The sequence below is a fragment of the Pelophylax lessonae genome, assembly GCF_965119305.1.
Source record: "Pelophylax lessonae genome assembly, chromosome: 8".
NCBI classification, from domain to species: domain Eukaryota; kingdom Metazoa; phylum Chordata; class Amphibia; order Anura; family Ranidae; genus Pelophylax; species Pelophylax lessonae.
The window spans coordinates 76,360,848-76,378,661 of record NC_138775.1 but is presented as its reverse complement, the minus strand read 5'-3'; the positions used below and the strand labels follow the sequence as shown (position 1 = coordinate 76,378,661).

The window sequence follows — 17,814 nt, the reverse complement described above, 5'->3', positions numbered from 1 at the left end:
GGGAAAGAAGAAGGGTATATAAGTTAAACCAGTAAATAATTTTGTTTGTCATTTTTCAAATTTTTAATATGTATGAAGATGTTATCTGCTAGATCACTTATCAAGTCATTGCCAAGTTTGCATATTTTTTTGCCTTTAAATACCTGACCAAGGACATTTAAATTGAGTTTAAAATTTTGTTTTTTTTACTAACAAACACATCATATTTAAGTGTTCTGTGCAATGGTTTTGTACAGTGCGACCCTGATCCTCTTTTTCTCAGGTCCCCTGCCAGTGCTTTTGGCTTCTCCTTTTCTCCATGTGCCACCATAGGAAGCCACTTCCTGAGCTGGGCTGTGTTCATCTATTGACACACACAGTGTGGCTTGGCCCTGACCTTCCTTACTGGATTTGATTGACAGCAGCAAGTGTCAGTGGCTCACACTGCTGCCTCCATGTCCAGTGAGGAGTGATAGCTGGATCCAGTTTGGGCTTAGGTAAGTATTTAGGGGGAAGGGAGGGAGCTGAACAAAGAAGGTTTTTTACCTTAATGCAGAGAATGCATTAGGGTGAAAACCTTCAAGGACAAGTTCATCTTTGGAACATGTTACATGTTCCACCCATTCTGCACCTTCTCCCTCCTAAAACCCCCCCTCCGTGTGACAGTGGGCAGGGAATCCCGGCTCCCCGTACCAACTGTCACGATTTGAAAGCAGCAGGGCTCTGCTCACATGGCCATGCCATTTATTCACAGTTTCCTGTAAATGAATAGACTAAAAGTACTGTCATCCATTGCAGTTGATGGCTTGTAGTTCTCAATGAACTATAAGGGCACTGCTAAGCGTCCTCATAGTTCACTGATCGTCCTGCTCTTAAGTAACTCCCTGCTCATATCGGAGGTATGGGCAGACAGTTATCCTGAGAGTCTGCAATGCTCTGCAGGCTTCTTAGAAAAAAAATTATAGGTGTACATTTTATTACTTGCAAAAAAAGGTGTCTTTATTATTTTTTTTTCAAAAGGTGAACTTAGCCTTTAGGATTTTACAACCACTTTAAATATGTGCAGATTAGATCTCCTAGCTGAACTTTGCCTTATTGAACATGGTCTTCAATTCTGTTCAATTTGGCCACCCATGATGGCCAAATTTGTGACATACTTTGTGATAGAATCATGAATTGTTTAAATTTAACCATGTAAAGACAATTCTTTGTGAGATATTATGCAGTTCACATAATGTAAACTAACATATGTAACTGCAAGCAAGTCAGTGAACTCCGGTTCACCAAGAAATGTTCTGATCTACCCTATTTGTACCTGACATGCAGTGACCACTAAATGAGCTTAGTCTGAACCTTTTTTGTAGTAATAATATTTATTTTTCACTTCAATGGCACATTTCTTATTTTTACTTTTATTTGTTTATATACACGAATAGCGCGTGGTCACTTATCAACTTTTATTTGTTTTATCCTCATTGATACATTTACACACATTATTATAGGATGCCTCACTTTATATGTAAATACTTAGCCTCAAACACTTAAAGTATTTTAGATCTTGGAATTCCAGTCAAATTCTAACAACGCCTAAGCCTGCTCCCAACCCCATGCTAAGACTATCCTATCTACCCTGTAAAAAAAAAAGATGCCTATACCTACCTATTTTTTAAAGATGCCCTGATCTGGTCACATGATTGAGTCCCATCTCAGGCTTCAGAGTAGAGGAGAGGCAGCGACAACTCCTGCAGAGCCTGGGTGACGCCGTCATCCATAGGCTTACTACGGGGCAGCCACTGTCAGCTGTCCCTCCTCTGCATTGAAGCTGGGACCTGATCATTTGACTGGACTGGAGCAGCACATACCCGAATACTGTAGGTTACTATAGACATAGTTTCCTTTACAGGGTAAATAGAATAGTCTTAAAAGAGGGGTGAGAGTAGATTTGGCTTAAGTTAGAATTTGACTGGAATTACACATTAAGTGTGGTTAATATAAGTGTTAGAATAGGGATGGGAAGAAACAGTGGGAGTGAGAGCGGTTTTAAGCTTATTTAGTTCTAGCCTTGACTTCTACTTTCAGTTGTTTAAAAATATTCATAGTTACCCTTTAAGTTAGCATTTGTGTATAGGTCAGGCACAAAATGCTGAAATATTCTGTTTTATCAATGTTAAAAAAATTATTATAGTTATAAATGAAGCATGATGGAATTAGTCAGTCACTGACTTCTTATAAGGCATGGATTCTTAGAGAGATCATCCTTCTGTAATTCCAGATACAAAATACTGAAATATTATGTTTTATCAATGTTAAAAAATGTATTATAGTTATAAATGAGGAGTGATAGAATGAGCCAGTCACTGACTTCTTATAAGGCATGGATTCTCAGAGAGATTATCCTTCTGAAATTCCAGACTTCATTCCTGTCCATAGGAGTTTTGCATGTTCTAGCCTTCCTGTTCCATTCTCCATTATATAAAATTACTAACAAATCCCGCATAGAAGGTTAGAACCTCCCAGAGGGTTACAGCAGGGGTGCAGACCCAGGAACTCAAGTGCAGAGATCTCATCAACAAAATCCATAGGAGGTAGACAAATTGTCAGGTGAGTTCACTTTCCAGCATCTACTAAAAACTGATGCCTGTAGTTCTCTTTTAAATTACCCAACATAATCTTTCCTCCTCCTGGATCAAGGCTACAAATTTTACAGTATAAAAGTAGGGAATTATCAAAGCCTGGGATTTAGAGAATAAAGGATAAATTCATCTTACAGAAGAGACAAAAATCTAACATGCAATGCAAGGTTTCAAAAGAGCCAAGAATAACCTACAATAGCCCACAAAAATCTAATAATTAAATGCTATAGAATGAGAACAAAACAAACTCCAGGAAAGCTTACAGGAAGCTATACAAACATTCCAGCAATTAGGACTGGTCTGTATTTTAGAATCTATTACAGGCTGAGCATGGGACCCGGAAGCAAGTGGAGATCACTGAAGCTGATTTCCAGCTTCCAGCAGCTTATGGCCAGGTATGCCATATATATATAGCTACAGTGGTCTAAACTGGACCAACATAACTATGTATAACATGCTGAAGCCTGGAATTATTCTTTAAACCATTTCTACACATTACAATGAAAACCACTATTTCGTGTTTTCTACTTTCCAGTCTACCATTTCCACAAAGTCCTATTTGTTCTTACACACTCTGGACCTTCATACACTTATTCAAAGTAGAATTGTGGTCAGGCTAGGAACATTAAGCAGGACTAAACCCTTTGACATAATTGTTGGTTTATTTAGTGTTTTCACTTATATTGTGCCTAGTTGCACATGCAGTGTGTATGCTACAGGCAAGGCATTCCGTATGTGAAGACTTTGTGTGACATTTGCCAGTTTGCTTATGTCAGCTCTCAAATGATCGTTCAAGCCCTCAAATAGCTGATGTCATAGCTGGTCATGTGTGCGGCACAAGGGCAACTACAGATCCAAATACAGACTAAAATGGTACCATCATCGACAAATAAGGGCATAAGAGGTTTTAGATGTGTTTTAATGAGCAGTAAGCTTAAAGGCCGCCTTCACACCTATGTATACAGCCATATATTATATCAGTGCATAGTAATGCACAGTCCATGGTATGGGGCACTGCCATGCCATTATTTTTGCCATCACCTTAATGCGTTTGCTTTTTAGTGCGATGTGTTGAAATTAAAATCTTTTTTGTCTGATTTGTGGTGCATTGGCAGCCCATTCAAAATAAATACAATGACATTTACATCACATGCAAAATAATGTACAAGGAAATGAGACACTGGGGTTGATTTACTAAAGGCAAAAAAGCTGTTCACTTTGCATAGAGGGTTTATTTACTAAAGCTGGAGAGTGCAAAATCAGGCTCACGTCTGCATAGAAACCCAATCAGTATCTTAGTTCAGTTTGTTCAATCAAGCTTTGGCAATAAAACCTGGAAACTGATTGGTTTAAATGCAGAAGTGAACCTGATTTTGCACTCTCCAGCTTTAGTAAATAACCCCAAACTGACCACCACTATACCAATTGAACAGCCTATTTGCCTTTAGTATATCAACCTCAATGAGTGGTAATTTGTCCTCAATAGACATGGCAAATACAGCAAGTTTCTCTAAGTAGTTCACCCGCCATTCAAACCACATGGCTTGATCCTTCCATCTTAGGTTGCACAGTGGCCTTGGTACATGTGGTTTGAATGGCGGGTGTTCCTGCAATTTCTGAATGCTGAAGTGTCATGTTTTTAACCTTTTTTTGCTTGTTGTACAGGAAGTTTAAATTTGACTATGTAGTCCAACAGAATGCCGATTAAGATCAAGTGCTCTCAGTAATCAGTGCTAATTAGTAGCAGAGCTAGTCAGACACGATTTCCTCTTCCTCACTGCAATGCAAGGTTATGTAAGGGCAGAAATGGATAGTTTAAGACATTTATAAGCAAAAATCAGTCACGTTATAACATTGGAGTACAGGATTATAAATGGCAAAAAAATGCAAAATAATTTAATTAGGCTTTAACATAAATAAATAAATATGTTTTAGCCATGTTAACAAAAAAATAGCTTGTTTCCATTTGTTTTTTTTTTTTAGTTTTGTGCTAGCAGATAAAGCCTTAGGCTCCTTTTTTACAGGTTGTCACACATTTAATGAATTAGCCTACTGTTTACAGGGCTCAGTAGCTCAAGTTTAAATTTACACACACGGGAATGAATCAGAGGCATGATTCATCTCTCTCAGCTGCCTTAAAACATATAATTACTGATCTCCTTAGCTAACCCATGGCTCTAGGAATTATTTTTCACATTTGTTTGTAAAGCAAACATTGTGCATTTAAAGTGAAGAAAAGTTTAAATCTTGAAAAGAAACCATTTAAATAAACCTGATCTAAAAACATTTTAAGCCAACAAGTCACAAGCCTGCCCTTTGTATTAGTGATGCTAAATGTCCCCCAATAGTAGATACAGCTGTGGCCCCCATCTGTTAGCAGAGAAATTATTTACTATTAATTTTTTTTGAAAATAAGAACTGAGCACCACTGCTGTATATTTGTCAGGGTACCAGGTAACCAGACCACATGGGGATGCAAGTAAAATACAGTCGTTTATTGGAGCAAACAACAATAAATGCACAGCAAGAGTGAGGAAATGAGAGCAGGAATAAGCCGAAGTCAAGTCCAGAAGGGGGTAGTCCTCCATACTGCAGAAGTCAAGTACAGAAGCGGGTAGTCTGCCAATGCCGGGACGTCTGCTAATGCGGGGTCAAAAGCCAGGAGAGTCATCAGCCAAGTTAGGTCATACACAAAGGAAAACGGAGAACAGAAGACTGCTAGCAGAGATTCACCTTGGAGCACAAATGCAAGGGCAAGGACTGAAACCCAACAGGTGATAAATATAGTCAGATGTGCAGCATCATCACTGTGCGACACCCAGGCAGCAGGCAAGTGATGATGCAATCAGAGTTTATAAAAGGCAGCAGTCTGCACATGTCCAAGATGGCTGCCAACAGGAGGGCAAGGTAAGACCTTGACAATATGCAAGGAAGAATGACTGGCAATCTAATCTACCACTAATCATTTGTGTCTCTGAACATCTGTATTATGACTATTTAGCTTATTGGTTGCCTTGGTGGGAATGGGCATGAACAGGCACTTCTCAGAGTAAAGAAGTTCAAAGACCCAAAACACACATACATAATTATGACATCATCACTAACAGCATGCTGAAATCATCAGCATTAATACTGCCTGCTAAAGCCAAGATATGTTTCTGGACAAGCTGCCATATCAGATTTCACACACAATGTCCAAAAAATTGACCCAGACAGAAATAAGGGATATTGTAATATATTTTTTTTCCATTCATAAAATGATTCATATTGCAAAATTGTTTTTAATATTTAGTATACAAACACCATCATCTTACCGTAACACCAGGATATTGAGATACACTCGAAAAACACCAGAAACAGAAGACTCATACCACTGGCCGAATAATAGTCAAAAAGTTTGAACACATAAATGCCGCCCTAGGAAAAACACAACATTTGTTATAAATAATATATTTTTCCTTTAATAGCAGTTATAAAGGACCAAATCATACTATTTAGAAGTGAAACATTATGAAGGTTTAAGCACAATGACTTGGTCTTGGGTGTCAAAGTGTTTGTGCTAAGAACTGTCAGTATTTCTGCACAACCTGCAATTTGCTTTAGATTTTCAGATTCCATTCTGCAATATTTTACAAAATGATACGTCTATGCATAAGGACATTGTGAAAAGGTCCTTTTATTATTCTGAAAGGGATGATAGCATAAAAAACCTTGAATAGATTGCCTGAGAGCCAACATCTAAAATGCTATTTAGCTACAGTATCTAACAAAAGTGAGTACACCCTTCACATTTTTGTAAATATTTTATTATATATTTTCATGTGACAACACTGAAGAAATTACACTTTGCTATAATGTAAAATAAAGAGTGTACGGCTTGTATAACAGTGTAAATTTGCTGTCCCCTCAAAATAACTTAACACACAGCCATTATTGTCCAAACTGCTAGCAACAAAAGTGAGTACACCCCTAAGTGAAAATGTCTAAATTGGGTCCAAAGTGTCAATATTTTGTGTGGCCATTATTTTCCAGCACTGCCTTAACCTTCTTTGGCATGGAGTCCTCTTCCACTCCTCCACGAGGACATCACAGAGCTGGTGGATGTTAAAGACCTTGCACTCCTCCACCTTCTGTTTGAGGATGCCCCACAGATGCTCAATAGAGTTTAGGTCAGGAGACATGCTTGGCCAATCCATCACCTTTACCCTCAGCTTCTTTAGCAAGGCAGAAGTCATCTTGAAGGTGTGTTTGGGGTCATTATGTTGTTGGAATACTGCCCTGCGGCCCAGTCTTCGAAGGGAGGGGATCATGCTCTGCTTCAGTATGTCACAGTACATGTTGGCATTCATGGTTCCCTCAATGAACTGTGAACCCCAGTGCCAGAAGGACTCATGCAACCCCACATAATGACACCCCCCCATAATGCTTGACTGTAGGCAAGACACACTTGTCTTCGTACTCCTCACATGGTTGCCACCACACACCCTTGACACCATCTGAACCAAATAAGTTTATCTTGGTATCATCAGACCACAGGACATGGTTCCAGTAATCCATGTCCTTGGTCTGTTTGTCTTCAGCAAACTGTTTGTGGGCTTTCTTGTGCATCATCTTTAGAAGAGGCTTCCTTCTGGGATGACAACCACGCAGACCAATTTGATGCAGTGTGCGGCCTATGGTCTGAGCACTGACAGGCTGACCCCCCACCCCTTCAACCTTTGCAGCAATGCTGGCAGCACTCATACGTCTATTTCCCAAAGACAACCTCTGGATATGACGCCGAGCATGTGCACTCAACTTCTTTGGTCGACCATGGTGAGGCCTGTCTTGATTGGAACCTGTCCTGTTAAACTGCTGTATGGTCTTAGCCACCATGCTGCAGCTCAGTTTCGGGGTCTTGGCAATCTTCTTATAGCCTAGGCCATCTTTATCTAGAGCAACAATTCTTTTTTTCAAGTCCTCAGAGAGTTCTTTGCCATGAGGTGCCATGTTGAACTTCCAGTGACCAGTATGAGAGAGTGAAAGCAATAACACCAAATTTAACACACCTGCACCCCATTCACACCTAAAACCTTGTGACACTTACGAGTCACATGGCAGCGGGGAGGGAAATAGCTTAGGTGTGTACTCACTTAGGGGTTTACTCACTTTTGTTGCCAGCGGTTTAGACAATAATGGCTGTGTGTTGAGTTATTTTGAGGGGACAACAAATTTACACTGTTACACAAGCTGTACACTCACTACTTTACATTGTAGCAAAGTGTAATTTCTTCAGTGTTGTCATATGAAAAGATAGAATAAAATATTTACGAAAATGTGAGGGGTGTACTCGCTTTTGTGAGATACTGCATGGTCCCCATATTAAAATATGCAAGAATAATATGCTAGTGACAAGCAGTAAGAAAGATTAAGTGTCACTGCAAGGGTTATGGTTCAGAAAGGAATTTGGTTTAGTGGCCCAGGTCAGGACAAAATACACATTATAAAGCAATAGAAATGTGTGTGTGTGCGGGGGGTTTGTATTGCCAAAACTCAACCTCATTGTAAAACAAAATAGATTTACCACACTAGGTTGAGTTTGGGTTTGTTCGATATGAGTAACTCTTTAGCACTGCTCAGTTTTCCATATCCAATAAAATGTCTTATAAAAAAGGAAAACCTCCTAAATAGAGCATATTAAGATCATTCCAGCCATATGGTTAGTGCCCCCAATTTCAGAGCTTAGAAAGTATTTTGCAATATACTGAGCTGTGTATATACACCTATCAGCCATACATTTATGACCATAGACACAGTAAATGAATTTGCTATCACATTACAGTTGCATCTAAAAGTTGGTGGGATATATTAGTCAGCAAATATAATTTAGTCCCTAAAGTTGATGTATTGAAAGCAGAAAAGATGGGCATTAGACTTTGTTCTGTATTGAACTGTGTACCTGCAGACTGGTCAGGGTGCCCATGCTGACCAATGTTTACAGCCAAAAGTGCCGACAATGGGCATGTACACATTAGAATTGGACCATGGAGCAATAAAAGAAGATGGCCTGGTCTGATGAATCACATTTTCTTTTACATTATGTGGATGGGTGCATGTGTACTGCTTACCTAGGAAAGAGATAACACCAGGATTTAGAGTGGGAAGAAAGCACGCAGTGTGATGCTTTGGGCAATGTTCCGCTGGGAAACCTTGGGTCCTGCCATTCATGGGAATGTTAATTGGCAGGTACCACTTACCTAAACATTGTTGGTGACCAAATACACCCCTTCATAAAACAGTATCCCCTGATGGCAGTGGCCTCTTTCAGCAGTATAATGTGCCCTGCCACACTACAAAAATGGTTCAAGAATTGTTTGAGGAACACAACAGAAAGTTTGAGGTTTTAACTTGGCCTTTCATATTCTCCAGATCTTAACTCATTGAGAATCTGTGGGTTGTGCTGGCAAAACAAGTCCAGTCCATGGAGGCCCCATCATGCAATTTACAGGACGTAAATGACCTGCTACTGAAGCCTTGGTGCCACATACCACACCACACCTTCAGAGGTCTAGTGTTGTTTTTGTGGCAAATGGAGCTGTTTTGGTCACAAATGGAGCTTAGTGGCAAAAGGGTGACCTACTCAATATTAGGTGGGTGGTCATAAAAGTATGGCTGATTGGTGTATATTTATTTAATCTATATATTATGGGTTCTCTGCATCATGTAGTGCAACAAATATGTGAACATTCTCGCTGCTGCTGCTACAGCCAGTAAATAACCAATGGCCTCTCACAAAACTAATTGCAGCCGCCAGTTGTATTTAGCGCAGCACACATTAGTTTTAGCATAGAAGAAGCAATGCAGCAAGTAAATGTAAATGTCTTTTAGGATTAGATATATGCACAGAACACCACAATATGAGGAATTAAAATGATAAAAAGACAAAGATGACAAAACAAATTCCTAAGTTATTTTGATAGTAATCTTCAGGGATGATAAAACTGAATAGATGATGGTAACTGTTAACCATGCAATAGAGAATTAGTGCTGCTGAGTTCCAGTAGTAAAATCATATGTACAAAAGTATGAGGACATTAGCATATTTACAAAGTAGGAAAGAGTGAATCAAAAGGAAGGAAGCATTGATAAAATAGATTTTCAGGTTTATATATACATACCTGAGTTATGTTTGACAACCCAACAAGATAAGAGATAACACAGACAATAGCTATAAATATTTCTCTTCGAGTGCGCAACAGCTTTGGAAATTCATCTACAAGAGCTGTTATGAATCCTTCAACAGTACAGAACTGCAAAAGAATGGTAAGTCACCAGTTATTTATCTGTCCCTAAAATATTCATAACATCAGACATATTTTTATATTATTTCAAAAAATACTTTATTTGAAAAAAAAAATAAAATAAATAATAATAATAATAACTACAACCATCAGTAACATCCATTTGCAAAAACATCACTCATCATAATGAAAGAATGTCAAGTCAAATGGTTTTCAAAGACCTCAACAGGGGTAGATGCTTTATCTCTTTAGCCAGGATTTCGAAGGCCATCAAGAAAGTCAAAACCAGTTCATAACCATAGAAAATGTGTGTTGGGCTGATATTTAGTTTTGGTATTTTTAGTCTTTAGTCTTGATATTTTTCATATTAAAAAAAAAAGTGTTTGTAAACGCTTACATATACCCAGTGAAGTGAATAGCCTCATGTGATACACAGAGATGAAACAAATCTACCTACATAAGTTGTACATGTTTATTTGTAGTCATCTCTTATCCACAGCCATTCAAAATTCAAAGGGTACAGTTCACACAGCATTTGTGATTGTCAAAAGGGAGGAGTGGAGATCTGATGTCACATACAGCACAGCATTTAGCAGAGAGCTGAAGGTAATCTAAGATCTGAGTGGAGGGAATGGACACTCCCCTCCTCTATACAGTCTTACAGGGAAAAATGCACAACTGAGACTGGATATTGGAGCCCGCCTCCTGTCTCCCTTGGAGTCAGCATAACTTTTCAGAAGTGACTCATGCAGATTGCAGAAGAAAAAGGCGGCAGACAGAAATTACATTTAGAGCTTTGGATTGAATCAAGTACACACTATAGAAGATATGCCTTGTACATTTTTTATTGCAGAGGTTGACAACCAGTTTAAGGTCATGCATGCTAAGTAATGTCTAACTGTAACACTTACAGGTATTTATTTCTTCTCACATAGAGCACAGAACTTCCCCTGACAATGCCCTAATTTGCTTTTCTCTCCAAAAAGACAGTGACAACTTTGTTCAGGCATCATCCATAGTCATCGCCTGGACTAAGACTGAACCTACTTTCCTTACCATGCTTTGTCCAAAATAGCAACCTGTCAATTGATTGCTGTACAATTTTCCCATTCATTTATACTGTACCTGATTTAGGGATCATAACATAATTGGAACAGGTGTGCTACAGGTCTGGTGGCTGCTACCATAGAAGCTTTTGATCTAAGGTCTTTATTTTAAAAACCTTAAATGTTCATGAGGGAAGTGAGGGCTATTTAAAAAAATACATTTATCATTTCAGTTCCACGTTAAAGAATATAAAGTATCTTGTTCTCTTTGTATTGCTTGCTTTGTATGAAATACCTGGCATTCCTGCCGATCCCTCAGCTTTCCTATAACAAACTGACCACACTGGGCATAACAATACAGTGTGGTCAGGTTTCTGGCTGTGCTGGATACTCAGTCTGCTCTCCCTCCAATGCTTAGACTTAGGGCTCTTTCACACAGGCGGACTGTTCAGATCCGCCTGTCCATGTTTTTGGCGGATCTGAAAGGTCCCCCCCATGCATCCCTATGGCGCCTCGGATGTCATCGGAGACATGTCCGCTGACATCCGATCCAATCCGATCCATCAAATCTGGATGGATGGAAACCCTATTTTCCATCCGTCCAGCGGATCGGATCGGATCAGATGAGAACGGAACGACGGTCCATTCCCATCTGATTCCCCCATAGAAATGTATGGGGAACTGACAGCTGTGTCTCCACACACAGTGTGGAGAACAGCTGTCATTCTCCTGTTCAGCGGGGGATCGGCAGATCGATCCCCAGCTGAGATAAACGGAGCCCGGGAAAGGGAAAGGGGCCTTAAGCTGACATGCCCAATACCGCCACACCCCTGCACAACTATTCTCTGCATTCTTTACTCAACTGAGAACAGATATCCTGGTGGGATGGAAGAGCCCGAGAGAGCTGCGGAAGGTAGCAAGAGGGGGGACATCCCCTCCCGCTGCTTGTAATAGCAATCAAGTGGCTAGTTAGCCAATCCAATTGCTATTCCAAGAGAGCCGATCATAGGCTCTAAAAACCAGCACTGGCGTGATGCCCCAGTACAACCACTTAAAGTGAAATGACGTACTTGGTACATGATTTGGCGTCAAGTGAAATCTATACACAAATGTTTTGCCTTTCCTTTTCCATTTTAAACTAAATGGGTTGCTTTATAAGGTGAGGGTTTACATATACCTTAGGTTTTAAATTTAAAGGGTTAAGTTGGGGTTTAGGGGTTAGGCTCAATGGTCTAGGGAGCAATTTGAGGTTTAGGTTGCGGATAAGGGTAACATGACTGATTGTTTTCCAGGAGTGAACACTTTTTAAGAATGGTCAATTCGTTTGTGATGAAACTACCATATCCAACACAACCACATAGTTCTTTAATGCAAAAATATGCATTGGATTTGATACTTAGCCAAGCTATGATCTCAGAGCCTTAGATACAAGGAGTCCCTAATGTCAGCAAACCAATGCGAAATTATGCATTGCATAGAACCAGGACATATTGAATGAAAGTCCCACGCTACACAACATTGTCTACATACAAGCATATCATTACTTATTCTACTTTCCCGAGTTCTCTTCTAAATAGTTAAACAGCACAGCCGTTGTAGAATAAATGCATACAAATAAGCACAGCAATTTTGGGTTCTTTTAATCTCACTCGATTCATCAGAATGAGATGTGGATGTAGTGTTTATATAAAAGATTTCATGTAAATAAAACAGGAGGAAGCTTTGTTCCTAAATCAAGTGAACATTCTCCTTTCACAAGGCACATTGTAAAAGGTGATTATAGAGTAGTGTAGCAAAGTGTTGACAGCAGATCAACATACATTTTCTATAAAACCATCACCTGACTGTATTAAAGAAAATAAAAAGAGGACAGCAAGAAAAATACATCCTAAAATTAAAAGAGGCAGGGGGTTTATTTCCTAGAAGAGGGAAGAGTTACAATATTGTAAAGTAAATGGTCACTTAGCCCACTGAATAAGGTGAAGTTTACTTTAATCACAAATCATACAAATTGTAAAAAAAAAAAAATCTGAATTCTATTCAAGTATAAATTTTTAGCTCAAAAAAAGTACCTTCTAATGCTCTCAGCCTCTTCCAAATCTACAAACTCCTTTTTTTTTGCTGCTCTTGGAAATAATAATGATCTTTACATATCATTTGACTATAGGCCCAGCGATGATCAAATTCAATATTGAAAAGTAGTTAAAAGTAACTCTAAATCCTAACTGAACAACCAACATTTTAGGGGCGCCTGTGACAGGGTGGCAATGCAGTAGCCAGTCACCTTATAACAGAAAGTGCCTCAACCAGCTGTTTCTCATATTAACCACTTTACCACCGGAGGATTTTGCTGTCTTACGTCTGGGCCACTTTTTGCGATTCGGCACTGTGCGACTTTAACTGACAATTGCGCGGTCGTGCGATGCCGTACCCAAACGAAATTTACATCCTTTTTTATCCACAAACAGAGCTTTCTTTTTGTGGTGTTTGATCACCTGTGCGATTTTTACTTTTTGCGCTATAAACAAAAAAAGAGCGTAAATTTTGAAAAAATAACAATATTTTTCACATTTTTTTATATGAAATTCCCCCCAAAAAAGATGTAAAAACCAATTTTTTTTTAAATTTTTGGCCAATTTGTTTTCTGCTACCCATGTTTGGTAAAAAAAATCGCAATAAGCGTATTTTGATTGGTTTGCGCAAAAGTTATTGCGTTTACTAACTAAGGGAAAGATTTCTGTAATTTTTGGTGTTTTTTTTTACCGAGTAATGGCGGCGATCTGCGATTTTTTTTGCAGGACTGCGACATTGCGGTGGACAGATCGGACCCTTGACTGACATTTTTGACACTTTTGGGGGTACCAATGACATTACTGCAGTAATCAGTGCTATAAATATGCACTGTTACTGTAAAAATGACACTGGCAGGGAAGGGGTTAATTTTATTGGAGAGGGAGGGGTTAATGTATGCCTGGTGCTTACTAACATGTGGGGGGGGGGAGGTGACTGAGTGAGCCAGGGACAGATCGGATGTTCAGCTATGCTGAACACTCCGATCTGTCACTCCCTGTCACTTAGGAGATCCGCCTGCTCTGTTTACACAGGCGGGCGGATCTCCAAACTGGATTCCCCGACGATCGGGGCAGAGCAACGGCGATCGCCACCGCTCCTCCCCTGGCCCGACTCCCGCTGTGAATGAAAACAGCGGGAGCGTGCCTCCGGCGGCGCGCGAGCGCCGCCTACAGGGGAGGAGTCTAGCGACATAGGTCTAGGTTGCTAGACGATAACGAGCCACTGTGCCACAGTAGCAGCACAGTGGCTAGTGCTAAAGTGGTTAAACACACACACATTTTTTTTTTATAAGTATAGCAGTGTTGCCAACCTACCAGATTGAAATTTACTGACACGACACCCAAAATTTACTGGCACAGCCAAGTTTTTACTGGCATTTCCAAAAATTACAGTTTTAGGTGCAAATTTCAGTATTTAGGCTACAAACAAGTACAATATGCATTTCTTATTTTATTTTCCGTATAGTACAGAAGGCTCCAGTTGTTCCACACACTCAGGCACCCCCTCCGCCAGCATCTCCCGAACACCCTGTAGAAGGCACTGGGATGGCCTTGGCCCGCTCTGGACCAGAACTGCACAAGCCAAGCGCCACAGCCATATTTTTTACTGGCAACCTTTTCGTGTCACTGGCATCTACTGGCAGGACAAAAGTGCCCGTTTTTACTGGCTGCTAGTAAAAATACTGACGGTTGGCAACACAGAAGTATAGCAATTTGGAAACTTTTAAGTGTAGGTCTTTGCCCCTTAAAAATAACCCATACTTTACTTGCTGAACAATGTACAGAATTCTCTACTATTTATGACTTTACCACAATAACATCTTCCTTCTCTATTCATTTCAGTTCTGCCTTGACAATACCCCTGGCATATTGCCTCTGGGTTATGTATGACTTTTCTATCATTGCTCATTCTTGTATCAGTTCAGAATAGTAACAGAGACATAAATGTATTTCTCGCACTGCTATTGAAGCCTAAGAGGTGCTGTGAACTGGAAGAAACATTCTAGAAAAAGAGAAAAGGCAACTAGCGTCACTTTACAAGAAGAAATTCCAATCAGGAGACCTAATTTTATTCTGCTGCAGTCCAGTAACACTTACAATTCTGGTCCTTGTTTAGCCTGTAAATGGACAGTGAAAGGAGAAGCAGTTCACTGATGAGCTACATTCTCTGTCAGTCTGTGCTACTTGCACTGCAGAACAAATGTTTGCTACTTGTGCTGCTTCTCTCTATCCTAGTTCAAGCTCTGGCATTTAGCTGTGGGCAGAGGGCACAGGGGCCCAGTCAAGACCCACATCCAGCAGCATGTCAAACTCTGACAAAAGCTGACAGCTGCTGCAGTTGGATGGACCTGGGTGGTGCACCTAGTGGTATGAACATTTAGGCAGTATGCACCCAGCTCATTCATTCCTGGACCCAGCCAGAGCCGCCGATAGGTGGGGGACCACGGGGCCTGCTGTAGGAGGCCAGGCACACAGGGGGGCTGGTCAGGGAGGGGGATCAGTGCAGCGGGGTGGGGGCCAATTACAGGAATGATGCACTGTGCTGCTTTCCCTGCAGCAGCTGAAAGCAGGTTTCTCTCCCATCGGCTTTCAGCTGATGGAGGGAGAGACACACAGTGCATTGTTCCTGTAATTGGCCCCTGGCCCTGCCGCACCGATCCCCCTCCCTGTTCTGCCCACATCTGAGCATCATCCTCCTGTGTGGCTGCCCCCCCTCCCACCCCACAGCACTGACATCCCTTTCCTTTTTTGGCTGGACAAAGTGAGTGATCGATACCGATCACTCCTGTGTCCACTGATAACTGTGTTTACTATGCTGCAGTTTATGAATGAACAGGAGCCTCTGTCTCCTGTTCATTCATCTTCAATGCTGAAGCTGCCGAGAAAGGAATTGGAGAACTGGAGTGTCCTCAATTCCTTTCCCAGTCTCAAAGGCGAGATGTAAGGGGTCAGTTTAGAACCCTGATATTTCACCCAAGACCCCCCCCCCCTCCAAAGGGGATAAAAAAATGTAAAAACTGTAACAAGAATAACAAATTGTACAATATCATTTTTAAACATTGTAAAAAATAATTTAAAAAATGAAGGACTCATTCACATGGGTTCTTTGGCCCATACAGTGTGAATGAGCAATTTGTTGATGGTTAACCTATGAGGATGCAGCTGCTGCATGAACGCCATAGATCCTAATTTGATAGGTGCGGCAGGTGTAAGTGAGTGGCCCCGAATGCATATGGTTTGTGTTTGGGGCCATACACCTGCATCCACACATTTTTCAAATTAGAACCTGTGGCTGTGTTAATACAGCTGCTGCATCCCAAAGTGTAACATAGGCTGATTGCACACAGCAATAGCCACATAAAAAAAAAAAAAAAAAAAACATACCGATTTACGCTGTACAGACCACAGCACCCATGTGAATGAGCCTCAAAACCTTATTTACATACAGAACTTTCTTAACTCAATACAGTTTTATCTTTTAGATTTAACAAGAAATGTGTAAGTTATGTTATGTTTGTGTCCACTAATATCGATTTTAATGTATTTTTTGTTGAAAATATTGTTTTGATATTTTCTATGAAGGGCCCTGTCAGGTAGGCTGTATAGCCTACCTAACAGCAGCTGACAGCCTTTCATTACGTTTGACAGGCTTCCGGCAGTGGGCTGAATGAGGCACCTATATAAATTCTATGCCCCATCACCAGGGCTTCATGCCCCGTGTTCCTGGGACCTAAGTGGTTGATACCCAGCCACATTTAGGTACTTGCACTTTTAGATTTTAAAAAATGTGATATTGTAATAGTGACTACAGCACTAGCTCATTTGTGTGTTGTATATATACCTAAAATTCACCTTGGAATGTTCTAACATTTTAAACCAATTGTGATTAAAAAATTTTATATTTATTAAAGAACATGCTATGTGATGTACTAAAAACTGTCATTTCAGAGTCACAAAGGCTTAATCTAACCTCTTCTTCAGAAAAGGCTAAGTACTTTGGTACCATGTTGACTTGTGGGTTTCACTGACCAAGATTGCATATAGCTTCTTCAGATTTTTGCCTATCATCAGTACAAGGTATGGAAAATCATGGCTTCTATAGAGTAGGTCTTGGGACCCAGCAAGCTGTATGCAGCTAGGATTAAATGGCTCTAAAATAGTAGGCTATATACTGTATACACTATGCCCTAATGTTTCAGAATGCACATTTTTCAATTGGGGTGTGAATAAATGCTTCACCTGGCTCTGCCCACTGTTCTAAAATGAAAAATATTTCTCTTATTTTTAGGATATTTAATGAAATAAGACATGATAATACACTGCCTGGCCAAAAAAAAAGTTGCCACCAAAAAAAAAGGTCACACACTAATATTTTGTTGGCTTTGATTACGGCACACATTCTCTGAGGCATTGTTTCGATAGGCTTCTGCAATGTCAAGATTTATTTCCATCCGGCGTTGCATTCATTTTTCACCAAGATCTTGTATTGATGATGGGAGAGTCGGACCACTGCGCAAAGCCTTCTCAAGCACATCCCAAAGATTCCCAATGGGGTTAAGTTCTGGGCTCTGTGGTGGCCAATTCATGTGTGAAAATGATGTCTCATGCTCCCTGAACCACTCTTTCACAATTTGAGCCTGATGAATCCTGACATTGTCATCTTGGAATATGCTGTGCCATCAGGGAAGAAAAAATCCATTGATGGAATAACCTGGCCATTCAGTATATTCAGCTGACATCATTCTTTGGGCACATGCAGTAACTATCCAATAGGATAGAGACTGCATGCTTAGTTTAGTTAGTT

The 17,814-nt window shown here is 40.2% G+C and overlaps 1 protein-coding gene across 1 annotated transcript in view; it reads right to left on the bottom strand.

Annotated features, from left to right (window-relative positions):
• SLC6A1 (solute carrier family 6 member 1) overlaps nt 1–17,814 on the bottom strand; it is a 250,407-nt gene that overhangs the window by 8,093 nt on the left and 224,500 nt on the right. The window contains exons 11-12 of the mRNA XM_082266530.1: nt 9,770–9,901; nt 5,927–6,029 (exon numbers count right to left, since the gene is read on the bottom strand). Of these exons, the coding sequence (XP_082122656.1) occupies nt 5,927–6,029; nt 9,770–9,901 (235 nt within the window). The remainder of the gene's footprint in view (nt 1–5,926; nt 6,030–9,769; nt 9,902–17,814) is intronic.